The sequence below is a fragment of the Canis lupus genome, chromosome 8 (genome assembly GCF_011100685.1).
Source record: "Canis lupus familiaris isolate Mischka breed German Shepherd chromosome 8, alternate assembly UU_Cfam_GSD_1.0, whole genome shotgun sequence".
Taxonomy (NCBI): domain Eukaryota; kingdom Metazoa; phylum Chordata; class Mammalia; order Carnivora; family Canidae; genus Canis; species Canis lupus.
This window is the reverse complement of record NC_049229.1, coordinates 38,055,806-38,082,355: the sequence shown is the minus strand read 5'-3', so window position 1 is coordinate 38,082,355 and position 26,550 is coordinate 38,055,806. Positions and strand designations below refer to the sequence as shown.

General features: G+C 39.6%; 1 protein-coding gene and 1 long non-coding RNA gene across 6 annotated transcripts in view; one reads left to right on the top strand and one right to left on the bottom strand.

The window, feature by feature from the left end:
* RHOJ (ras homolog family member J) overlaps nucleotides 1-2,430 on the bottom strand; it is a 76,928-nt gene extending 74,498 nt beyond the window's left edge. The window contains exon 1 of the mRNA XM_038544897.1: nucleotides 2,161-2,430. Within this exon, the coding sequence (XP_038400825.1) occupies nucleotides 2,161-2,338 (178 nt within the window). The 5' untranslated portion in view covers nucleotides 2,339-2,430. The remainder of the gene's footprint in view (nucleotides 1-2,160) is intronic.
* A 2,223-nt stretch (nucleotides 2,431-4,653) lies between these two features.
* The window catches only part of LOC102154476, an 88,322-nt gene continuing 66,425 nt past the window's right edge, over nucleotides 4,654-26,550 (top strand). For 2 of the 5 annotated variants that reach the window (XR_005363373.1, XR_005363378.1), the window contains exons 1-2: nucleotides 4,654-4,735; nucleotides 11,289-11,411. This is a non-coding gene — a long non-coding RNA (uncharacterized LOC102154476). Of the gene's footprint in view, nucleotides 4,736-6,154; nucleotides 6,566-10,227; nucleotides 10,347-11,288; nucleotides 11,412-26,550 lie in introns of those variants that run through there. The other 3 variants (XR_005363377.1, XR_005363376.1, XR_005363374.1) reach the window with 3 other exon arrangements.

The following is a 26,550-nucleotide window of genomic DNA, read 5'->3' as shown; positions in this document are numbered from 1 at the left end:
TTCATTATGATCCTAGATATGTGAGGCTCATGGCTTCATTTCCTTTACAAACTAACTGAAAGCAACTGGGATGATTGTGTACTTAAAAAGGTACAAAGTGTAAATCAAAGCAACAGTGTTGGGAAATGCCTACTATGTGCAATGTATGGCTTTGGGTAAAGTGGCTGCAGTTTCTTGAGAGGTAAAATCATAGAGCAGCCAAAATCTTTAAGATGCTTTGACGCACAAATAACAGTAAGTATATAGACAATTGAAATATAAAATAATTTCATCTTTGTGGAATCCAGGGGTAGTCCAGCCTTTGCTCGATCTCGAAAAATTTTTTTATAGGCTGACTTTATCTCTAAAGATGGTTTTATCCTCTTTCTTTCTGAGAGACTTTCTTTATATAGACTGATAATTGGTTGGACCAATAGATGGGGATCAGGATACATCATTTTCAAAAGGACTTGAGGTCTTTTCCTTTAGCAGACTTTGCCCCCCCTGCCCCGCCCCCGATCTAAAAGTTTTTTTTTTTTTTTCAAAGTTTTTGAAATTAGGTACCAGCCAGTTTTCCTTTCCTAGCAGAAAAGAGGATGTGGAATAAATAATTTGGTAAGATGTTTCCATGTCAAGTATTTTGGTAACTTACTTAGTTACTTACTTACTTTTAATCTTATTAGGCTTTTTTTTTTTTTTTTTTTTTTTGGTTTTGGTTTGTTTTTCTTTTTATTCTGTTTTCATTAAAATATTCTTCTCTGGGCGCAGTCATTATATTTTCAGAAAAGCTTAAGGGAGCCAGCCTTAAAATTTGCTCTTAATTTTTACAAATATAAAACAACCTTCTGGGAAGTAGATACTATTTTCACTGTGGTACTCTCCCAATCTGCTATGTAATATTGTCATAAATCTTGTAACGGTAGGAGAAGGAGGAGACTTAGGTGATTGTTTAGCTCTGGAAAAGAAGCTACTTCCTAACAGAGAGGATTTCAAATGGCCACATAGCAAAGCCAACATTCACACAGGTTTCCTGTGGGCCACTTCCCCTTTGCTGAACCTGACCCAAAGCCAAGGTGAAGGAAGGGAGAATTTCCTTTTATGAAGTCTCAAATCTCTGATAACTCACCGAAGCTGATTATTTTGTTGAAAAAAAAAAAAAAAACCTATAAAGTTAGGCTACTGTAAACTTGAAGAATTTCATGAACTTGCTTTTGAAGAACAATATTTGCTTTGGAAATGAAGAGAAAAAGTAAGAATCAACATGGAAAAATTGAGATAAGCTATCCCATTGATAAGAACACCTACAAACTTTAGAACACTCAGAAAACAAAAGCAACTGAAAAGATTAAGTTGTGGTGGCTACCTTATTTTAACTGTCACGCCTTAAAATATTTTATGTCCAATTTCATCCTTTCTGGACATACTTTAAAATGATTCAAATAAAAAAAATAAAATGATTCAAATGTTATTTTTATGTTTTACCTTAAAAACGTACTAATTAAAAATGTTCCTTTTAATTCAAGATACATACTGCCTAATGGACACTTAAAACCTTTTCGTATTCCTCCCTCCAATATTTCGTATTCCTCCCTCCAACCGCCCCCCCCCCATCTACAGCCCCAGGAAAATAAAAAAGTACAATAGTACAGCCACCGATCGTTACAGAAAAATGAGTGTTCTAATGTTTGTTCATCTTACCATTTCATTTATGAATGGCATGGGGTACATATATGAAAAGTGGCAAACTTCTTTCCCTAGTTGTGTGGTTAGTGGTGATTTTTTTTTTTTTTTTGGTAAAAAAAAAAAGTGTGTTGCAATCACACTACATTTTAGAACGTTTGCGTAAAAAGTTAGCAATCTCCAGGCGCACATGGAGTGAAATCTCTGGCGCCAATGCCTGGAGAGCAGGTCCAGGGTATTTCCCCAGTGTTAGTCATCCGATTTAAGGGTTTAGGGGGGGCGGGGGGAGGAGTGTTAGGATGCCAATCGATGTAGGAATTGTCCTAATAGTTCCAGCAAAGACCTTGGCTGTGTGTTCCGCTCCGGGACCTGGCCACTGCCGGCCCGCACCCCACACTGCCTGCTCTTAGAAATCAAGCAGGCCCCTGTGAGTTGGGGTGTGGCCGCCCGCACGGTGCCCCCCGCCCCCGACGCAGGGACCGGCTCTCCACCTTTCCTTACCTGCATAGTGGTCAAACACCGTGGGCACGTACTCCTCTGGGAAGGCGTCGTTGGCGTAGCTCATCAGCAGGCAGGTCTTCCCCACGGCGCCGTCCCCCACCACCACACACTTCAGCATCTTCTTGTCCTCGGTGCCACTGCAGCCGCAGCTGCGGTCGCCTCCCTCCGGGCAGTGCATCCCGGCGGCTCCAGCTGCGGGGACCGTGCAGCCGCCTGGGTCCTCCGGCTGCTCCCGAAGCCCCTGGAGCGCGGCGGGCGGCGGGCGGCGGGCGGCGGGCGGCGGGCGGGCTCCGGGTCACTCTGCCTCGCCTCGCGAGCCTGGGATGGCGCGGACCTGGCCCGGGCGGCTGGCACGTGCCCTCGCGCTTACCATACTGGTCAGGAAGGGCAGCGCACGTTTGGGAGAACGCTCCAAAGCCTCTGTCCCTGCTCCCCTCTAGTTTGAGCTAAGAAGCCCCCATCCTCTCGGAGTTCTGGGGGCTTGCTGGCCGTCTAGGAATGCCAACCGCCTGCGCTTCCCCCTGCGCTCCCCCCGCCCGCCGGCCGGCCGAGGGCACGTTGGGATCCTGCTCAGCCTTGCCCCCTTTCCCCCTTTCCCCCTTTCCCCCTTCGCATCTAACATGGAGGGAAGCTGGGCTTTTTAATGGAGTTTCCCCCTTGCTTCCTCCAGCTTGCGAGTGTCAGGAAATCATGGGTTTCCTGCTGCATTCCATATTAGGATCAGTGGGCTGGGGAAGGCTGCAACAATGGGAGCTCTGTGTGCGTGTGTTTGTACTTGTGGGGAACGCTGCCAGGGCAGGGAGTGGGAAAACACTAGGGGTCCCACTGCAGACTCAAGCTGTCAGACTTCCTGTTTCATCTGCTGCTGGGGAGGCTGTTTGCCTGGGGCTGGCTGGGAAGAAGCTGACGACAGGGGAGTGCTGTCCGCCCCAGACACAGAGGGAATGGTTTAGGGGAGCAGAGGGAACCACACCAGCCCGGTGCAGGATAACATATGACATCATCCCTCACTGAGTCACCAGCGAAAAGCTCTGCAAAGTAGAAATGGACAGTTCTGCCCATATTTCAATGAGGGACCTCAGGAAATCCATCCAGGCGAGAGAGAAGAAAACCTTCCAGAAATACACCGTGTCGAAGGGAAACACTCTTACAGATCATAGGTATAATATGCGTGATCAAGTTTATGAGCTGCCGCATTTGAGCACAACACTCAGACGTGTACCCAGACATAAACATCTGTATGGTTGTAGCACATAAGAAATCAGCCAGACACGGGACATTTGCAGCTTCTTATTAGCGAATAAACACACATGTGCTTGGCTTACGCTCTTGGAAACGAGAGTACGCAGGATGGCTTCCTTGGTTTCCTTCAGGTCCCCAAAATGCTGCTTTTGCGTGGACAGTTTCCTTCGTGATTTACTCCTGTCTCCTTGGGTCAGCCTGGTCCTCTTCCATTACAAAAGAGCCATTGGCAGCTAATTTATTTGTCCATTGGGTTGCTCAAAATGAAGCCCCCTTGAAGCCCTGTGTTTGATTAATGTACTTGGTCTTAGAGGAGATGTGGAACTCTGCAAATGATTTTGACAAATGGATCAAGTACTTTTTTGATGGGGGGAATCTCTGTTAATTTGAGATTCATGAGCATTTATTTTTCGAGCATTTAGATTATCCGATTGACTTGAGAAGGGTTTTTTCTTTTTTTTGTAGAGGAGATGGGAAAGAAGTCTGTTTTAATAGGCGGCTAACAATAATATATGCAATATAATAATATACAGTAATATAGAATATGTAGCATTATAATGTGTATATATATATAAAAGGATACATACTCATATATGCTACAGTGTAACAGATATAGCCCCAAATTTCTTCTCTTTTAGATTATAGTAACATTCGCCATAGTGCTTCATATTCCAGTATTTTTTCCCTAGGCTCTGTTGCCATAACAAACAACTCCCAAAGCTCAATTATTTAAAGTAATACGTATTTCTTGTTCATATTGTTATCCATTTTGCATATTTTTGTCACCCTCATTCAGGGATCTAGCATGGTGGAGCAGCCACACTGAGAGCATGGATGATCACTGTGGCTGGAGAAGAAACTAATGTGGTCAAATGGCATTGGCTCCTAAAGCTTCCTTCTCACAGTGACATTTCTGCTTGTATTAACTGGCCAAAGCGAGTCATATACCCATGCTAGGTTCAGCAGGGTCAAAAGTATAATCCTACTATGTGCCAGGAAGGAGGGAACCAGATATTGGTGAACAGCCTGAATGGTTTACAGATAGTTCAGACAACAGGGATAATGTAGTTAGTCGAGATTATGTTAGCAGTACTAAAGTTAAATTCTTTATGTTTAATGTCATTCAGGAGCATTTGAAATCACCTATGACTGCATGTGATTTATACAATTTTATTTTCATTTAATCTACCCGAAACATCTGGAATATGTGATATAATAAAATCGCAACTTGAAAACTTATGTTTTTCTTCTAGAAAAAACCCTCAAGTGTGAAGGTGGCAGCCAAGCAAATCTGTTCAGAGTGGTTGACAATGCCAGGAACCCCAAACTGAAGGTGATGAACAAGACTGCTTTGAGCACAATGTGATGATATGTGCTTGCTAGAACCTTGAAGGGGTTCTGATTTTGACTTTCTCCCTGAGATCATGCAGTAAATATGGCATGGAGTAAATATTCCCTTCAATATGGAGTTCTCAAACAATGGCTGGCCCCACACTTACAAATATGCCTGGGCTCACTGAACACTTGGCCTAAGAAAAACTGAGAAATTGGATTGGATGAAATTTAGCTACATCTATGTTTAACCTTAAGTTAAACGCACAGATATTTGAGTCCATGCCAATTGATACTTGATTACAAATTGGGACACCTAAGAGTACTGAAAGCAGCCAGTTACCGCCTTTACCTTCTATTCAGAGGATTGGCAAATCTATCAGATTGGCTTGTATGCAAAGATGGGTCATGGTTATTGAGATTGTTGACTATTTCCCAAAATAAACTTGTCCCATCACTCTTTACTGCCCCCAGACTGAATATTTATAAGAAAAAAAAATGTTTGAGACGTTTATGGAAAACGGCCAAAAAAAAAAAAAAGTTAAAGTTTTAATAGCCTGCAGATTCTATGGATCACATTGCTCATGTGGGAATAAATCTTTTTAAATATGAAAAAATTGACTTGAGCCAGAGTAACAAGATTTAAAGAAAAAAAAAAGTAAAGATAATTCAGCCTTGTTTTTATAGATCCATGAGTCCATAGAACTGTGACTGCTTTCTTGTCTAGGTAGAATGGTCAAGAATATACTTTAATTTCAAAGATTTATGGTTATGAATTTAGAAGTGGTATGAACACCATTTACTGAAATAGTTTCAACCGGATGCCTGTATTTTAAGGATCTTGGCCATTTGAATGACCGAGTGGTGGTTTCGTAGCCATTAATTATTGGTTTACCTCGAGCACCAAGTTTATACAAACTTACCAGTACGTGGTGAAATCTTGTTGGGTGATATTTCCTGCTTTTTTCTGAGTTCTCTGTTCCTTGGCTCCCTCTTGTCCTCTGAGCTTTGGCTTCACATGAATTTTCCCAAATGCCAGCAGAGCATTTTTGCATGGAATTCTGACTTCTCTGTTTGCTTTCAGTTTTAGTATGACTTTAATAAAAGAGCCCAGATTTTTTTCCCCTATTTTTTTCTTTTGTGCTTGAAACTAGAAGTTTTACAGGGAAATAAGGCAATTGGATCAGAAACTCTGATTCTGGATTAGCCACTACATAGGAGAATGTTTTGACTCCAGCCTCAGGAATGTGGGATGTGCTGTGGTTATGGTGATTCTGAGATGTCCAGCCCAGTCACAAGTCATCCCCTGTTCCACAGGAAGCCCTCCATGGGGCTAATGTGAAAGTCAGACTGCTGGTGGTGGTGGCCAGGTGGGAGAAAGGAAGGGACAGCATGGTTCTAGCAGTTCTGACCCAAATGTCCCACTGGACCTAACCCTTAAGATCAGTTGGGGCACTGCTAAAACTTCACAGGATGTCCTAGGACTGGCCTGGTCTGGAACAGCTGCTCCCCAAGAGGGATGAGTCATTATTATAAGGAACACTCATATATTTGTGTTTTTTTAATCTTTCAGACCACCTGTACTCAGCCTCTGCTATTGCCCATGTTATAATCATGTCATGTGATATGATATAATATCATAATCATCTATCAGCCACATTTTCTTGGATATGATCTTTTTATAGGTTTAGAAATGGCTTTCTTTCTTTTTTTTTTTCTTGGAGGATTTTTCTTTCTTTGCTGAATCTCTTAATTTTGATAGAAGTAGTTACATGTGAATCTCAGGCAGATGGGGACTTCTTTTTGTCCTAGGAAAGAAGAGGCTGATTCGGTGAGTAATGATAAAGGTGTGTGTGTGTGTGTGTGTGTGTGTGTGTGTGTGTGTATGTGTGTACGTGTGTATGTGTGTGTGTTCTATATTTCACTATTGCATATCTTAACTCTGAACACAAAGTTTTGTCCCAGACTTGTGGATAATCCATTAAAAAATGTTTTTTTGGTCTCCCTCCATAGAAAACTAGTAGTTAGGGATCTTTCAGGTTCCCACTAGCTGGAAAATCTGGAGATAGCTAATAGTTTGGAAAGAAATTTCCCATTGATTCCTGATTTTCCAGACTGATAGAGATATGTTTTGGAAGGCAGACAAATCTGAGGTTGAGGTGGTGCTGAGTTGTTTCTCTGTCAAGGCCATGGAGCAGGAATAGTTTTTGGAAATAGCCATCTTGGAGTCAAACAAAGATCTTTGATGATTATTTCAGCCTGTTAGTGATATGGGCCCAAGATGCCGAAAGTCATCGGATTGGTCATTGTCTGAGTGGAAGAGCATGAGTGTCACTGCCACAAGCTAAACTTCTGTGGGCTCAGGGCCCTGCCACAATCTTATTGCCCTTTTTACTCGTGGGATCTACTGGGGAAAGTGAGAAAGATTTGTGTAAATCTTCACCTCTGCTAGAAAAACAGCTTCAAATTTGCCCTCTACTTATGATGTACTGTTGTTATCTGAAAAATTAATACAAAGATTGAAGAGTTGCAGGACAGGGGACACGGGATTCTGTTGTATACAGTAGGTGTTTTGGTAGTTGTAACCAGATTAAACCCACAAAGGAATCCTCCTGAGAGCCTGCAGTTTACTGACAAATTCCTTGTTGGTGGGACACTAAATGCAGAGGGAAATGCAATTCTACTCCGTGGACTTAATGTGTCTGGTCACACTTTCTGAACAGCCCATTTGCTAATTAATTTAAATCACCCGCATCAGAAAAAATAGAGACATAAAGACTATCAGTGCTTAAATGAGACCTCAGTTCAGATCTCAGTTTTGGTGTTTGTGTACGACAGAGACTGAGAGGAATGATCTGGAAACTAAGTCCCAGGGGGATAAGTAGAAGAGAGAGAGAGGAGAAAGAAAACAGCTTCAAACAATCTATTAAAACCCCCAGGACAAAGGGAGGAAGACAAAGTCTTTTGTGATTGTAACCCCAGCAACCAGGGGCAGAAGGTAGGCTGAGTCATTATGTGAAAGGATACATGGTTTTCAGGTTGAGTGCCCTAGAAGAGACTCCCTTCTTAATTGTCAAGGTGAAGAATTCTCACAAAGTGTTTATTTTCCATTCAATTTATGAAATTTTCTTTTTTTGTGAATTTTTAAAAAAAGATTTTATTTATTTTGAGAGAGAGGGCATGAGTGAGGTGGGGGTAGGGTATAGAAGAGAGGGAGAAGTAGGCCCCACGCTAAGCAGAGAGCCCAATTCAGGGCTCCATCCCAGGACCCTGAGATCATGACCTGAGCTGAAGACAGATGCTTAGCAGCCTGAGACACCCAGGGAGCCCAACTTTAAAAAAAAATTTCTATTCACTCTTTATTGTGCTGACTTATTAAAAGTACTGTGGATATTTCAACAATATTAGTGCTTTTTAATTTGCTTCTATTGTTTTGGATGATATTACATTTGGAAGTTATTTTGTACTTTACCTTACTTTTTGGAGAATTGAAAAAATTGTAATTAATTTTGTGAGATGTATATCTCTTGTCTACCCTGAAAGGCAACATGTTTATACTATAATTTTGTATGATAAAATAATATAGTTTTTACTTTATAATGAGAAGATTGGTAATAGGCTTAAAATGCTTTTGTTTTTATAAATTTCACATATGCAATTTTTTATCTAAATTTTGTTTTGTTCTTTCATATTGAAAGGAAAGTGATCCTCCAAAACTACGCACATCTCTGAAGCATTCATGGCTAATTCCAATTATACCAAATGCTCAGTACCATCATTTGTTTATCTCAGACATGGAGACTTCATGATAATTGCTGTCCATTCTGTAAATGCCCAAAGATTTATTTCTGTTTTTTTTTTTATTTTTTTTATTATGTCTCAACATTTTTCAGAATCTCAATCTCATGGAGTCTGGGAGGGACTTTTTATAATTATCAAATTCAACTTTTTAAATAATAAAGGAGTTTTTCTTACAAGGAGGCTCAAAGGCTGTGCCTTTGCATGAATACTATTCTTCACTATGTAAAGCAGCAACTACTATTATTTACTATCTGAATAATCATAGGCATAGCTGGCTTTGTCGTGGACATTTGTTGCTTTTGACTAAGTTCTCTTTCCTCTTTTGGTAATGGCACTCTAATTTTTCCTTCTACCTTCTACCTTCAGCCCAAATTGTTCAGCTTGGGCTAACCCCACTCTCTAGTGTAGGAGAGGGTACACGATCCAGATTTGGCAAATAAGAATGATTTCTGGGGCTTTTTGCTGATGCTCTCCAGAAATGGGTGCTCTGCTCTCACCAAGAATTTCTTTCACGAAGGATCACATAAGGATCACCTGGTGGAAAGATCCTGCCTGATGCTGATAAAAATGATGATGATAAAGCAGTTTATTTGTTTTCTTAAGTAGGCTCCACACCTAGCATGGAGCCCAACATGGGGCTTGAACTCACAACCCTAAGATTAAGACCTGACCTGAGATCAAGAGTTGGATACTTAACTAAGCCACCCAGGTGCCCCAAGTAATTTATATTTTTAATTCATTTAATCCTCCCCCAAAACCTATGGGGTGAATATTATCTCCTCCATTCTTATGATTAAAAACTGAGGCTAATTGTAGTCAGGTGATTTGTTTAGTGTCAAACAGCTAGGAAGTGGTGGATCTGGGATTCTAAATCTGGCAGCCCATTTCTAGAGCTCATGCTTTTGCCATTATACTAAAGAAAAACGTGGCTGAAAGAGAGAAAAACAGATTCCTGATCACATAATTTGAGCTCTTGGATTAAACTATTCCTAACATAGCCCTAGATTTCCCATTTGAATTAGCCACAGCATTATCTTTTTGGTTTAAATTAATTCGGGAAGGATTTCTACTACTTGCACTTGAAAGAGCCCCAACTGGTGCCTGAAAGAGCAATGGGAAGTCTTGGATAAACTGCCACATGATATTTGAAACAATGCATGTAGAGATGACTTTCTTAACAGAGCTATGAAATGCTAGAGTATCTGCAGGTACATGTGATTATAATTTGCGTTGCGTTGCTCTTCAAATTTGGGCTTTTGTATTTACATATTTACATTCAGTTTGAACTGAATGTTTGTCTCCCCATCCTAAGTTCACATGTAGAAACTCAATGTGATGATATTAGGAAGTGGGGCCTTTGGGAGGCGATTAGGGCATGAGGACAGAGCCCTCACTCCTCCAGGAGTGTGAGCAACACATTTCTGTTGTTTATAACACTTACGGTATTCTGTTTAGCAGCCCAAATGGACTAGGGTAGTGGCTAAGAACTAGATGCAAGTCACTTAAACCCCCATTTGTGTAGATTCTGAGACAATCCTCATCAAATAATAATCCTTTGTCTTTTAAATAAAAATATATTAATAACACCTCTATCAATGTAGTCATGAATATATAAAAGATCTAAGAAACAAAATTAGATCCAAATTAGCTTAAGCCAGAGGAGATTTATAATAATGTAATCGAACATTCCAGGGAAGCTGGGTTTGGCTGACCTAGGACTTAATGTTGCCAGTAGGATTCATTCTTGGCCTTCTACTTCTGGGCAGGCTCCATCCTCAGCATCTCCAGGAAACTCCACAGCCACAAGGGAGGTGAGTTTCACTTCTTTGGCTACCTCGCCCAGGAGGGAGGACAGTGTGTGTCTCAGGATTTCCTGCATGAGGCAGCCAGGTTTCTCTGACTTAGGTTAAGTGAGATATACTGATGGGTTTAGGCTGAGTGGGTTCCACTCCTGGTGCCCACGGGGTACAAAATGGAAGATCAAGTTGAGAGAGGAAACTCCAGATATTGATGTTAGGAAGGAGAATGTAAAATATAATAACAATAATAGTACTACTTGAAGTTACAATGATAATAATAATAACAGCTAATAATACAGTGCATATTATATGTTGACATTTATTAACATATTTAATCCTTACCACAACTGTGAGATGAGTACCATTAAATTCTCATCTTACAGAAAAAAGATAAGGAAAGATTTAAAAATACATATTCCTTAATTTTTAACCATTGATTACCTTTTATTAAACATTGTGATTGGGGATCCCTGGGTGGCTCAGTGGTTTAGCGCCTGCCTTTGGCCCAGGGCGTGGTCCTGGAGTCCCAGGATCGAGTCCCCCATCAGGCTCCCTGCATGGAGCCTGCTTCTCCCTCTGCCTATGTCTCTGCCTCTCTCTCTCTGTGTCTCTCATGAGTAAATAAATAAAATCTTAAAAAAACAAACAAACAACATGGTGGTCAATCGGAGTATTTGGTAGTATATTTGTGTGACAGTACTTGATAGTATATTTGTATGACTTCCTGAATGGTGAATGGGGAATAGATAGATATTAGTATATTACCCAGGAGCCAAACTTAAGGATTCTCTAGAGTTAAATGAAGATATATATTCATATTCCCAAATATCTAAATATTACAAATTATCTCTTTTTTTTGTTTAAGCCATGAAATATATTTTACTTGGAACTTACCAGTTGTCTTGCAATAATATAATATATTGTGATAGTGAAAAATATTTTTTCATCTTACAGGTGAGGTGACCAAGACCCAGAGAGAGGAAGTTCACACAGCTAGGAAGAGGCAGAGCCAGGATTCATGCAGGCACTCTGGCTATAGAACCCGCCCTGTTTACCTGGCTGTGTTAAGAGTGGATGGTGAGTCACAAACAAGGAGTGTCCTATGCTCAATTTCCCTCCAGTTATAATCCTTAGCCTTTTATTTAAGAGCTTGTAAAGCCATAGCAATGTTCAGTGCTGTGCCATACAATCCAAGTCTCCTTTACACTGTTTGTGGTGATCCTGTAAGTCATGTAGGGTAGCCAATCAGTTTCTGAACTCTTGTCCTTTCGGTCAATGTCAATACTCCTTTATTCTTACTGAAGGTGCTGATAAAGAACCATACATCTTTATGAATCATCTCTGTAGCTGATTCCAATTTTTCCAGAGTCAAGGATGACAGTCAAATACCCTTCTCCCTTGTTTGTCTTTATGGCTATCATTTGCATAATCACCATATGATCAGGACAGAGGGTAAGGGTGAAACTGCTTGGTATTGTGATATCTTTAGTTTCATGTTTCTTGATTTGATATAGAACAAGAGCCATCTAACCATTTATTTGGTTTAATTTTTTTTTCCAGGAGATAAATTTGGCACATAATAGGGTATGTGAGGAAAAAATATTCTAGACAGAGGACGAGCCTGTGCAAAGGCCCTAATTTGAAGATATCCTTGGGAAGTTTGAGCCCCAGTGTGCCTGAAACAGAATGAGTAGTAGTTTGATTCATGAGAATGAAACAGAATAAAGCAATGGAAGGAGCAAAGTGCCAACTCTGAGGCCTTTAGATCCTGGTATGGACTTTGGTCAGTGTGATAAAGAGCCTCTGAAATGTTGGAACAGAGGAATGTTGTGATTAGTTTTTTTTTTTTTTTAAAGATTTTATTTCTTTATTTGACAGAGAGCAAGAGAGCACAAACAGAGGGAGCAGCAGAGGGGGAGGGAGAAACAGGCTCCCCACTGAGCAGGGAACCTGATGCGGGGCTCAATTCCAGGATACCAGGATTATGACGTGAGCCAAAGGCAGGCACTTAACTGACTGAGCCATCCAGGCACCAGTGATTGGGTATATTTGAAAATGGCTACTCTGGCTTCTGTGAAAAATATGGACTGGAAGTGGGGGTAGAATAAAAGCAAGGAGAGCAGTTGTAATAATTCAAGTGAAATATGGGTGGCTTGGACCAGAGTGGAAGTGGATAAACAGGTCACATTCTGGGTATACCAGTGATCTGAAGGAATGGATATAGGTTATCAGAGAATAAGAGGAATCAAGGATGAACCCTAAAGGTTTTGTTCTGGGCAAATGGAAAGATGGAACTTCCATTAACTGAGACTGTAAGTGGAAAATCAAGGGTAGGGAAGATCAAAATTTCAGTTTTGGGGATGATGTGTCTGTTAGACAAAGAGGACATACAAAGTACTGGATTTCAGAGGAGAGCTAGGGCTGGAGATGTGGATTTGCTTCCTTGGAAAAAAGGAGAAAGGTTAGAGGTTAGAGAAGCAAAAGGATTGAGGAGAAGCAAAGACAGTGCCTCAAGAAGGAATCTGTGAGAGTGTGGTGTCCAGAAGAGCAGGTAAGAAGGTATTTCCTAGAGGAGGCAGTGATCAACAGTGCAAAATGCAGTAAGAGGAGGGCTGATGACTGACTGTGGAATTTTGCAATGTGAAGGTCACTGGTGATCTTGATAAGGCTGGTTTTGGTGAAGTTAATGGGAACAAAAACTTGATTGGAGAGATTTTAGAGACGGATCAGAGAAATCAGAGATTTCTTTCCTTGAAAAGGAGTAACAGCATAGTTTTTATGCTAATAGGAGTGACCTAATGAAAAGGAAAAAATTGATATAGGAGATGGAGGGAGAATTGCTGGTGAGAGGAAAGGTGTTCACAAGCATTTGCAATGAGGGAAGAGCTAAAAATATTTCTTCGTGAGGATCTGATAATGACAGCTTTATGTCATTGACATATATTTTCAAGTGGTTTGCTCAAGTGGTGTATATTACTGATATCAGCATCTCAAACAGCCTGATCCATTATTTTGGCATATTGAGATTTTTAATACTGAGAGTAAAATGACAGAGTTTGTTCTAAGACTGACCTACAGTGAAAAGAGCTCCATTGCTGAGAATTTCATTTTTCCCAGCACATGATGATGTTCTTCCCTGATCCCAGGAAAAACCGATTATGTATTATAGGGGTATATTTGAAAGCCAAATCTAAATGCCTCAGTTGAACCTGAAGAAATGCGGTTAAAATTGGATGCTGTCAGAGTGGATTGAGAATTGGATCAAATTGCTAACCTTTCTGCTTTTGTGTGTCTTGGGTTCCTTGACTCAGCATCTGATAGAGCTTTGAAAGTAATCTTTAGACAAAAATCATCCTATAATTTTTGGATCATCTGCTTAATTCAGTTATGAGCTGTCTGGAGATCCATCCTAGATTGCCATTCCTGATGTCCACAACTGTAATTTAGGATTTTAAAATTTATTAGAAATAAAATATAGGAAAATAAGCCACCTAAAGGTGGATGAAAACTGATCTATGAACTGGATGTCTTGGTGAAAAATTGCAAACAATATACTGTCTCTCACTTATATAGGACCATGTTCATTTTTATTTTTAAATTATATTTTTATTATTTTAAATTGGATTGAGACTTTGCTTCTTTATTTAACTTAAAATTTGTAGCACTGTGTCAAATGACTGCCCATCATGTGGTCTTCAGCTGTCAAGGGTTGGAGGAAAATTAGGCTAGGTCATACAGAAACATATAGGCTTTGAAAAAATGTTTGAATTGTATTCAAGGGCAGTAGGAAGCCACTGGGACACATTAAACAATAGGAAGCCACTGGGACACATCTCACTGGGCAGTGAGATGTTTACAAGTTTTTAAATAAAGATCACTTAGTTCTTGTATTTGTTAGAGAGGTACAAATGTGGAATTAAGGAAGTTAACAACAGGCTGGTCTATTTGAGGGGTGATGGTTATTTGGACTGGAGTGGTGGCAAAGGAGAGAGTAATATTTAACATTTATTGAGTACTTCCTATAAGAATCCTATGAAGTAGATACTACCATTGGTCCCCATGTTACATATAAGGAAACTGAGGCACAATGAGACAACGTGACTTGTCCAAGGTTACACAGCTATGAGATTGAAGCTTGGCTTTTAATCTAAGTAACATTTTGCCATAATTAATGATCTTTTTAAAAGATTTTATTTATTTATTCACGACAGACAAAGAAAGAGAGGCAGAGACACATAGGCAGAGGGAGAAGCAGGCTCCTCGCAGGGAGCCTGATGTGACACTTGATCCCCGACCCCGGGATCATGCCCTGAGCTGAAGGTAGATGCTCAACTGCTGAGCCACCCAGGCGTCCCCATAATTTATTATCTTAATTACTAAACTAACTTGCCTCTATTGGAGGGAAATGAGAGAAGTCAATAAAGCTATATATTTAGAGGTGAGATCGGGAGGATTTGATACATGACTGGTTGTGGAGAGAAGGTAGAAGGTAAGATGGAACATGCAGAGATGACTCCCATGTTTCTCTCTGAATCAACTAGAAGGATTCAACATTTGTTAAAACAGAGAAAGAGTGGAGGACACCTAGATTTAGAGGAGAATATCAAGTGTGCCATTTGGCAGGTACAGGTTAAGCTGCTTGTGAGACATCCAGTGAAGATGGTCCATGTGGAATTGCAGCTCAGAAGAGGTCTGGGTTGGAGAGATCCACTTGGGGACTGGTGGTTCATTGGAGAATGTGGTTGGGCTCTGAGTTGACCTATGAGCAACACAATACCCAGTATATAAGATAGGCCAGTAATACTGAAGGAATGAGTTTGTAGAGTAGCCATGATCTTTGGATTTGGAATGTACCATACATAGTACCAACTCAAGTATTCAAAGTTTTGCTTTCTGGCTGTTATATGGTTAACAATGTTCACTGAAGACATTCTCAGGTATTTTCCATGGAATGACTGTGAAAGAAGAGCACTCTGGAAAATATCTATTTTAAACACGTACATGAATACTTAAAACTGCTGTTTAATGAATAGCTCTAATGATTTACATTCTTAGTTTGCTAAGAGATAAGCTTTTTTGTTGTTGTTCTAGAACTCACCAATATTATTAAACAAGGTGGTGGGTATTGAAAACAACGATTACTTTTCTTGTCTTTCAAATCTTAATAACTTCATATTTTATTTTATTTATTTTTAAAAATAACTTCATATTTTAAAGGAGTTAAGCTTAAACATTTTTAAATTTAAAATAACTCTAAATTTCAAAAAAGTTGCAAGAATAGTACAAAGATCTCCCATAAATTCTTAATCCAGAATCACCAATTATTAATATTTTACCATATTTGCTTATTCATGCCTTTTCCCTCCATAGATAGAGTCTTTCCTGAACCTTTGAGAATATGTTGCAAGTATCATATTTCTTTACTTCTAAATATTTAAACATGTATTTCCCATGAATGAGCTTATTCTCCTCTATATTCACAGAATAATTTTCAGACTCCAGAATTACAACATCTTTGTAATATCACTTTATAATTTGTAGTCCGTATTCAAATTTCTTCATGGCCATTTTCCCTCCAATAGAGGATCCAACCAAAGGTTATGCATTTCATTTAATCATCATGTCTCTGTAAGTCTCCCTTAGTTTGGACAGTTACTCGGCCTTTATATTTTAAGATTTATTTTTGAAGAATATATAAACCAATATTTTGTAAAATGCTCTTCACTTTGGGTTACACTGATGTTTCCTCAGGATCAGATTCAGGTTATGCATTTTTGGTAGAAGTATGATAAAAGTTAGGGTTGTGTTCTCAGTACCATGTCAGGAGGCAAATGATGCTGGTTTGCCTGATTATTGGCGGTATTAAGTTTGGTCTCTTGGTTACAGTGGTATTTGTCAGGTTTCCTCATAATAAAATTATGATATTATGATTTGTCCCTTTATAATATTAAGTAATCTGAAATAATTAAATTTTAAGGTAACAGCTACTATGTGTACAACTCAAAACCTGTATTTTTCATTGCTGGATCCCTAGGAGGAAGATGTATTAGGAATATAGAGGCCAGCTAACAGAATCTGCCATGAGGACTCAAGTTAATTTACTCAGTTTCTAATATGCAGCTTCTAATATTGTTTAAATCTCTTAGTCATACCATCGGGCTAAGTTGGAAAGGGGGTGGCATGTGATCATATTCATGATGTGGTTCCAGCCCATTCTGGTAGATAGAAGAAAACATCTGGTCTTTGTACCATACCTACTTTCCCTCCCAATCCAGTAGTAAAAAAAGGTTTCCTGACGATTGATTATTCAATATATATCCAAACTATTTTACATGAATTACCATTGGCTTATCTCCCCCCCTTCTTCACAAGGGTTCTAATATTCCTCATATCCTGGAATTGGGTATTGGCTTTTTACCTTGTCTCATTCCCCATAGTTATCAGTCTTAGGATGCCAAAATGAACCTTAGAGCACCATGAATCTACTCATATAAATATGAAGAAATGTATAACTGAGTTTTTTTCATTTTATTCTTGAATCAGATGGTAATTCTCTCAGCCCTGTAATCATTAATTTTAACACAAATTCTGTAATAACCATAAAAACATGAAAAAAACAGCATACTTGTATAAGGCCTTATGCATATTTTATCCATTTTTATTTTATAAACTTCTAATGAGTCATCCAGTATGAATTTTGGCAGACTAGTGTAGCATAGTACAGTTGTGTGATTTTCAGACCCTGGTAGCATTGGGTCACATTTTGCCTTTGTTCCACATCTGCCCAAAGCTTGTAACAAATTTATCAAAATTCTTGCTATATATGGACTGTTCTAAATGAAAGAGATTTCAGAGAATAATTCCTTTCAAGCATGAATATTTAAATAATACATTTGTCCTTAATATCTTCCCATGAAAATTGGCTTCTTAGCCTTGTTTTGTTATTTAACCCTCAAATGAATTCCACTGGGTTAAAAACAACAAGAAAAATTTATTCTATTCAATCATGTTGTCTCCATGATTGACCCCTAAGGTAGTAGAAAGGAAAGCATGTCTTATGCTGTTAAATAGTGTGTTGAATCTAGTAAAAATTGCCTCATTTACTAGTAATAATTTTAAAACTATTTAATATCCAAGTTTAAACAGGAATCTCACCTCATTTGGTCAAGTATTGAGTTTGGAAATATACATTGCTAAGATAAGCAAATAATCTTTGCCCAAAAATAGGCTGAATACTTTGAATGCTCTTAGAATACTTTTCAACTAAAGTCAAAATTGCCAGAAATTTTTTTTGTAGCCTTTAATAATTGTACTTTATAATAAGTTTTTTTTAAAAAAGATTTTATTTATTCATTCATGAGAGACACAGGGAGAGAGACAGAGACATAGGCAGTGGGAGAAGCAGGCTCCCTGTGGGGAACCTGATGCATCACTCCATCCTAGAACCCTGGGTTCACACCCTGAGCCAAAGGCAGACCCTCAACCACTGAGCCACCCAAACATCCCTATAATAAGTTATGAGACATTTTCTTGAACAGAATTTTTCAGACTGTTTTACAGTGTTCAATTGCAGCAAAACACTTTTCCTGTAAAGGAGTATCGAAAGACCCTAATAATTTTATTATGATATTCCTATCATCTTTTCTTCATGAAAAGAATACCAAACAATTTCAAATTGACCTCAAGCATTATTTAAAGCTAGAGCACAGAGGGTATATTAGGATTAAAGCTAAGATGCTATAACAAAGAAAGTGAAGAACACTGTAGCTTAAAGAGCACAGAATCTTATTTCTCTTGTGTTGTAGTTAATGAGTCTAGGCTGGGGGGCAATGGGCTCCATGGAGCCAGTCATTTAGGGGATCACATTCCTTTCATCTTGTTTCCCCACTGATGTTTCTTTGTCTAGAAGTTGAAACTAGATTGTGGGCTAGGTTATGAAGGTAAACATACCTTTTAAAAAAGCTAGATTGGGCAGCCCAGGTGGCTCAGCAGTTTAGCGCTGGCTTTGGCCCAGGGCCTGATCCTGGAGTCCCGGCATAGAGTCTCACGCAGGGCTCCCTGCATGGAGCCTGCTTCTCCCTCTGCCTGTGTCTCTGGCTCTCTCTCTATCTCTGTGTCTCTCATGAATAAATAAATAAAATCTTAAAAAAAATTTAAAAAAGCTAGATTGTCTTTGGTTGAAGTTAGGTTGTGGGCACATTCATGTTCTGGTTCTTCAGAAAGGGAAGGGAGCATGAAGTGCATGTCCAATGTCTTTAGGTCCAGATCAAGAAATGATACGCACTTATCTAGTTCCTGTTCCTTAGTCACATGGTTACAAAATGTAAGGGTGGCTAGGAAATATGGTATAGTGGAGCCAGTTAATACTGTGTGGCTATGGAAGAAGAGGTAGCTATTTGGCTCCAGAGAGTTTAGACAGCTTGCCTAAGGCCACATAGCTAGTAAGTGGAAGGGTAAGTAGGTTCATACCCGGGTAATCTTGTCCTAGAAATTTTGATCTTAAATATTGTTTAAGTTTTAGTTGCTGTATAAGAGCCATCCCCACATGGAGTTATTTTTCATGCTTCTGTGGGTTGGATGGTTGTTCTTCTGTTGCCTAGATTAACTTATGTGGATACATTGAGCTGGCAGATTGGTTTAAGACTCAGTTCAACTGGAGCTGCAAGTGGGGCACGTTGATTCTTCTTCTAGTGGCTTCTCCACATAATTGGCCTGGGCTTGCTTACGGTACTACATTCTCAAGGCAGCATTCCAAGAAGGAGTGTTCTAGGAGCATAAAAATAGAAGCTACAAGGCCCCTGAAAGCCTAACATTGGAAGCTACACATCTTTATATCTAGTGCATTCTTTTGGTAAAATTAAGTCAGAAGTCTAGTGCAGATTTAAGGAGAGCCTCCATAGCTTTATAAAAATCATGGAAAACTCTAATTGCAAAGGGTATATGGGATAGAAACTGTCGTGTCCACCTTTCTAAATAATTTACCACAAATCACAAACACCAGGCAATTCTACTTCTAAAAATCAAAGATTGGAGAGCACCTCAGGAAATCTGAGAGATCCTCTGATCGAGGTCTGAAATCCACAGATATATGGAGTCTGTGGTCTTCGCATTTTCATTCTGTCCTAAGGGATGATCAGGACAGGAAGTATACCAGGATGGAACTAAGAGACTAGGAAAGAATGTCTGGTTCTGAATGGGTGATACACACTATTGGCTTCCTATGGCATAGTATATTACATTTTGGGGGTGTGTTCAAGGACTTAGATAGGTTTGATGTGTGGACTCATGTTAGTTGTGCTCACTAGAGGGCACCTGAGGTTGGGAATGACTTCATTTGAAGTATAATCAGGAGATGTTCTCTGAATAAAAAGACCTGGATCTTGGGGCTCGAATGCTTCTGAATTAAGAGGGACAATCCATGAGAAGCAGGGAATCTAAACTCTGTAGGGCAACGTTAAGGGCCAGTGTTACTTCAAGTAGGAGACAGAGATTTTTAAGGCAATTGACAGTGGAAAATAAAGTTCACTGGAATGATGGGTGAGGGGATCAAATGGGATTGGAAGCATGGAAGAGGAGGAGAATGAGAACTAAAACTTCAGATGGAAACCTGAGATAATCAGTCCTGAAATCTTCAAGGGTAGTAAGCGCATCTTGTTTACTCTCATATCCCTAGTGGAAGTTGGTGTTAAACGTGTGCTAGATACTCATAAATGTTACAGTTAAATAAAATAACCTTGTACCAAAGCAGAAGTGCGAAAATCCCTAACTAATAAAGGAAGTAGTAGTGGGTGGTAACAAAAAGACCAGGAGGACAGTTGGTAGCAGATGGTCAGATTTTTTGATTTGAAAATCAAAATGGGATTTGTTTCTGCCCATTTTGTGGAGGTGCTTTAAAAGAGCCATAGTCCTTTTTGCTATGGTCTCTGATTTGATGGGAAACGCAATCTCTATATGCTTACAATTGTAGGACATAATTTGACTTCCAATAAAAACCAAATTCATGAAATAGTGGAGCATTTTAAAGACATTTCCCTAAATTGTAGACTTAAATTCCCAAATCTTGAAGATGGATGATCCCAGCTGTGCTGAATTATTGATTTTCAGCTAGTTCAACATTTTTAAGTCTCTTTTAATATGGCAATATTAAAAAAGCCCTTCCTTAACATTAATTCTGTAGTTTTTTCTGTCCTTAGTTTCAAACATGCAATCAAATCTAACTTTTAAATCTCTCTCTTTTTTTGGTCACTAGGGGTTATCATTCTTGGCAAAGTAAACATTTCCATGGGTTTTAATGAGCATCACTGCCAGCGGCTGTTAGCTGTCTCTTAACTATACTATCTAGCCTTTAAGGTTTGTTGATTATATCCAAAGTTTCTGTATGTTTGAGCTGAATTTGGATACATTCCCAAGAACAATGATGCAGCTCTTGAGTTTTATATAAAATATTTTTGGAGTTTCTATATGCTATCTTGCAAGGATATATATCAAAACTTTCTACTTTTGGTTATGATATAGAAGAATGGGAAAAGTATTTACTCTCCTGGTAACAACAACTAAAAACTCAGTAAAATTAAAATTATTCTTTTATATGGGGCTAGGGAAGAAAGGTGAACACAGGAAGTGTTGCAGAACCAAATTCTAGGTAAAAAGAAAAAGAGAGAGAGAAGAACAAAAGCAAGCAAACAAGCAAGCAAGCAGCCTTTTATGGATAGCAGAGGTGTGGCAGCTTCCATACATGGGGTAGGTCACTACTCCAGGTTGGAGCAGATGGAGTTGCAAACCTGCCGTAGATGTAGAAATCCTGTTGGATGAAGTGAAATCAGCCGAGCCTTAGATGACTGTGTGGGTTGCTGGGATGAGTGCTAGAGACAAAATCTGGAAGAGCACTAGAGACAAAAGCAAATTGCATGATCCAAAAATCCTCCCTTTCCCACTATCTTTGAGGATTGTTGAGAAAGTGACAGTGGATGAGGAGCTGGAACACAGAGAAATCATTTTGTTTCACATATTCTTATAGGAATGGATTCCATGGTTCTACCAGAGTTAAATAGAAAGATGAATTTTAAAAAATATCTGTCTCCAAATTCTTCCTAGCTTAAATGCTGGTTGTCAAAGACTCTGAGAGTCTGAGATTTTACTGTACTAGCAAGCTAATAGGTTAGACTGCCATAGTTTCATGGATGCTGGTAGAAGACACAAAACTCCCGGGTTCTAGATGAAATCAAAACAATGTATGGATATAAACTAGATTGGGCCCTGCAGAAGAAATGGTCAGTGCACTTAAAACCATATCAATAAACATTACCTAAATGAAGTAAAAAGCTTAAAAATAAGCTTTCTAGGAATTGAAATGCTCCATATCTTGATTGGGGTTAAATGGGCTTATATCGTTGTCAATATTCATCAAACTCTGTGCTTAATATCTGTACATTTCACTGTATATAAATGGTAATTCGACCTAAAAAACCAGAATCAGAAACTGCCTTGTAGCCCATGTTCTATAATGCAATGGATAGAATTTCTTCAAAATTAACCTGGACTGGTAATTTTTTTTTAAAAAAGATTTTATTTATTTATTCACGAGAGAGAGAGAGGCAGAGACACAGACAGAGGGAGAAGCAGGCTCCATGCAGGGAGCCTGACTCAGGACTCGATCCCAGGACTCCAGGATCACGCCCTGGGCCGAAGGCAGGCGCTAAACTGCTGAGCCACCTGGGCATCCCTGACTGGTAATTATTTTAACAAAGCTGTATTGAGTACCTCCTGTGTATAAGGCATGTTCTAGGAATTGGTGAACAGAGCAAAAATGAGCCTGGCACGCATATACTTTATGTTTTAGCCAAGGTAGAAGGATGTGTTTGTATGTAGTGAGGAGAAGCAAACTATAAATAAATGCCTCAATTGATAATTTTTTAAAATTTTATTTATTTATTTATTTATTTATTTATTTATTTATTTATTTATTCATGATAGACACACAGAGAGAGAAAGAAGCAGAGACACAGGCAGAGGGAGAAGCAGGCTCTACGCCAGGAGCCTGATGCGGGACTCGATCCCAGGATTCCAGGACCACACCCTGGGCCAAAGGCAGGTGCTAAACTGCTGAACCACCCAGGGATTGCCCCTTAATTGATAAAATTATTTGAGATATGTGCCATGAAGAATTGGCTGGAGAAGGGGTAAGAGAAGAAATATATTAGATCAGATGATGAAGGAAGCCTTTGGAGTGGGTAACATTTGAGCTGAATCTTGAATGATAAGAAGGAGCTAGTGCCGGAGAGAGCTGTGGAAAAAACATTTCAGGCAGATGGAACAGCCAGTGTATAAAGCTCTGCAGTGACAGTAAGTGTGGTTTGTTGAAAGGACCACAGTAACCCTGTGTGTCAAGAGCACAGTAGGCAAGAGGGAGAAGATAGATGGTAAGGGTCATCTTGTACCTATTACTTATGCTATGTGGATTCTCAGTGATTGTTTTGAATATAAATATTCCTGGCTAGTGTCCAAATCATTTTATGGATGTAGAGTTTGAGAATACGCTTTGTGAACTGAAAATAACTGAATGCATTCTGGTTATTATTGCTGTTATTTTGAATTTTTAAAATGTTTGTATGTTTTCAGCAGTAAACTCTACTTTTTTATTGCTTAGTAATCTAAGTCATAGTGGAACAATTAGAAAACTACATATAAAGCCAAACCCCCAAAAAACCCTGTAGTCATGTTACGTATGTAATTCTGCACATAATCATGTACTTTAACTAGCCATGTTGTATTGTTCTGAAAATTGATATCACTATTTCCATGTCATTTAATATGTATTATAATATTATAATATTTTAAAGGCTACAAGGTGAACTGTCATGATCCTGTAGTCCTGTGGTCTTGAATATTTAGGTTGTTTTCCATTCATCATGATAAACAATTGGGCATCTTTGTACTTACCCCTAATTATTGTTAGAGTAGATTTTTGGAATTGTTCCTTTTGATATATACGAAGTGGCATTCCCAGTGTCTGTACCAATATAATGAACTGTTTCAGTGTAACTTTTTCCTTTACAAAAATTACCTGGAAAAAATGATAGTCTTTCTATTGTTTTGCAGGCACATTCTGAACCAGGAAATGTGCTGTTTTGGTTTTTAGAAAATCAAATCCAAGACAAAAGCTTTTTTTTTGAAAAAAAAAGAAGAAAGGTTATGGTCCAGTGGAAAAGTCATGGCTCACAGGTTGACCCATTACGCTTCCTTCTTCCTGTTTGGCTGATATGTTACTGGAATCATTACGTGGTTGTGTTATGAGGGGAAAGAATGAGAGGGAGATGATGGGTAATAGGATGAAGGGAATAGATGCAGACAAGGAACCAGGCAGAACCAGGAACCAGGCAGGGGAGATAGACTGAGGCTGATATGGGAGGCAAGATAGTGGCCCCCAAAGACATCCATGTCCTAATCCCCTGAATTTGTGAATATGTTGCTACACACAGCAAAGGAGACTTTGCAGATGTGATTAAGTTATGAATCTGGAGGTAGAGATTTTCCTGGATATCCAGTGGGTTTCACATAATCATGAGGATCTTTATAAGTGAAAGAAGAAGGCAGGAGAATCAGAGTCACAGAAGATAAGATAACAGAATTAGAGATCAGAGTGGTGCGGTTGCTGGCGTGAAGGGGGCAGCCTCTGGAAACAAATCTCCCTCAGGAGCCTCCAAAAGGAATGTAGCTCTGCCAACACATTCGTTTTAGCCAGGGGATCCATTTTGAACTTCTTACCTCCTTAACTTTAAGATAATAAATTGTTTTAAGTCACTAAGATTGTGGTAATTAGTTATGGCACAGTGGGACAGTAAGATAGGTGCTGAAGGTAATGGGGGAGTTAGGAAAATGAGTTTGATGTTTGGGTGGAGAAACAATGATGGAGAAAGGTAAGGTATGTGGGAACTGTAGGGAGGGGTGGAGCAGAAGAAGGGTGACTCCAAGATGAGATCACCACCCCCTGCTGGGTTTGCTCAGCACTACATACTTTTCCTTCCCAGCTCTGCTTCGTATGTATGTGTAATTATTTATTTGATCTCTATCATTCCTTCTAGAATGCAGACTCTGAGGGCAGAGACTGTTTTGATCATCAGAATCTTCCGAGCAGGGCTGTAATAACTGATAAGGAACAAATGAATATCATAAAGAATAAGTGAATGAGTGAATTGGGAGAAAAAGCTGATGGGTAAATAGAAAATAAAAGAACATCCAATAAGGAGGGAAGCCTAACACATAGCCAGTTTCTTATAGATGTAAACTTTACATTGCCTATAGTGATTTTTCAGTCAGTAGGGCAGATTGATTGATGCAGTTTGACAGGCACAGTGATTGATTAAGAGCAGCTGGGAAACTAGATTTCCTTGGTTCAAATCCGTGTAGCTATGCATACTGTCATATTTAACTGTGTCCCTACCATACTTATATGTGATACTTTTCAGATATGTTGGTCTAAATACAGCAAAAGGCTCCATGCATCCATGTATCCTTGCATCCGTCCATCTAGTCCAGGCCACTGGTTCGGACCATAATTGGTGGGGGTGCCTGGGTGGCTCAGTGGGTAAAGTGCCTGCCTTCTGCTCAGGTCATGATCCCAGGATCCTGGGATGGAGCCACTCAGTGGGGAGTCTGCTTGTTTCCCTCTCTCTCTCTCTCTCTGTCTCTCTCTCTCTCTCTGCTGTTTCCCCCCACCTCGCCCCGTTCCTGCTTGCTCTTTCTTGCATTTTCTGTCTCTCTCTCTCTCTCCAATAAACAGATAAAATATCTTAAAAAAAAAAAAGGAACACATGTGGTAGAGCCAAGGTTCAGTCTTAGCTCTGTCAGTTACTACAGAATGCTGGACACGTTACTTACAACTCAGTTTTTTGATCTATAAAATCGGGGACTACTAGGGCTATTGTGAGAACTAGTTGTAAAGCCATTAGAGTAACTGCTGGCAGCCAGTCATTGATAAATATTATCTATTATTAGTAGTAGTTGAATAAGGTAAATTTTGGTTAAATAGAAGCAGAGACCAAGTCTGCCACTATATAGCTGTGTGACTGTGGACAGACTCTGTATCTCTGGTTAGGGAGAGGACTTGTTCTAAACCAGTGATGGTCAATCTTTACTATGAACTACTCAAAGGTGCTTTGAAAATGCGAACTCGGAGTCAGTAGGTCTCGGTGGAGGGTGGGGTTCTGCATTCTAACAGGCTCTCAGGAAATGTGACGCAGCTGGTCCATTGACCATACTCTGAGTCGCCTCCTTCTGCTCTTTGTGTCACCAGCCTTCTAGTTTCACAGCCTGTAGAAACCTTGCACTTGCCTTCCACTTTTTCTTCCCTCTCATTGCCTGTTCCAATCCTTTTGTTGCTAATTCTGTTCATCTTTCAAAATGTCTCTTCGGTGTCCACGGAGCCTAAATTATGAGAGAATGATTTAGAAAACTGATATAACTACTTGGTTATCTAGCCACTACAATTGTGAAGAATATGAACATGGCAGAATTTATATAATTTGGTATCACAAATATGAAAACAGACATTACGTGTGATTAAATCTGGGACACCCCGACCCCCAGCATTCTATCTATAGAGAAATACCACCATTGGATGGTACAAACATGATTCATTCCAGGCGTGTATTATTTTTTTCTTTTTCCATAGCTCCTTTAATGAGTATGTAGTATTTGGAAAATGAAAACATTGTTTTCAAAGAATGACTGGATCAGAGTCTGTCCAATGCAAACGTTTTTCTGGAACCTTCAGGAACTGTACTCCTTTCTCTCTAAGTATCTTTATAGGCTTTCCTTTCTCCTCATTCTTTATCTTCAGGCTTCACTGACAGAAAGGCCTCACTCTCCAAAAAGATTTTTCATTTTATCTCCTCTGTGTTTGGAAACTCATCCCTTCCTCCCCCCAGGTTCTGCCTGACAGAAGAGATTAGCCTCTGAGGCTTTCCTCAGTGGTAACATGGTACAGAACACCAGTCCCCACACAGCTGGATCTTACTTCCAGGGGCTGCTGGGGGCCCGGGGCCAGAGTGCTGACACCATCCAGAATTTTGCCCTGACCCCTCTGGGGTCTGCTCCACGTGAAAGGACAGGGAGGGGACATGGAAGGATGAAGCCACATGTTGCCCAGCTGCAGCTGACGCCAGCAACAACTTGGGATGCAGCCCCACAGCTGCGAAGTAAGCCAAGCAGCCAGCCA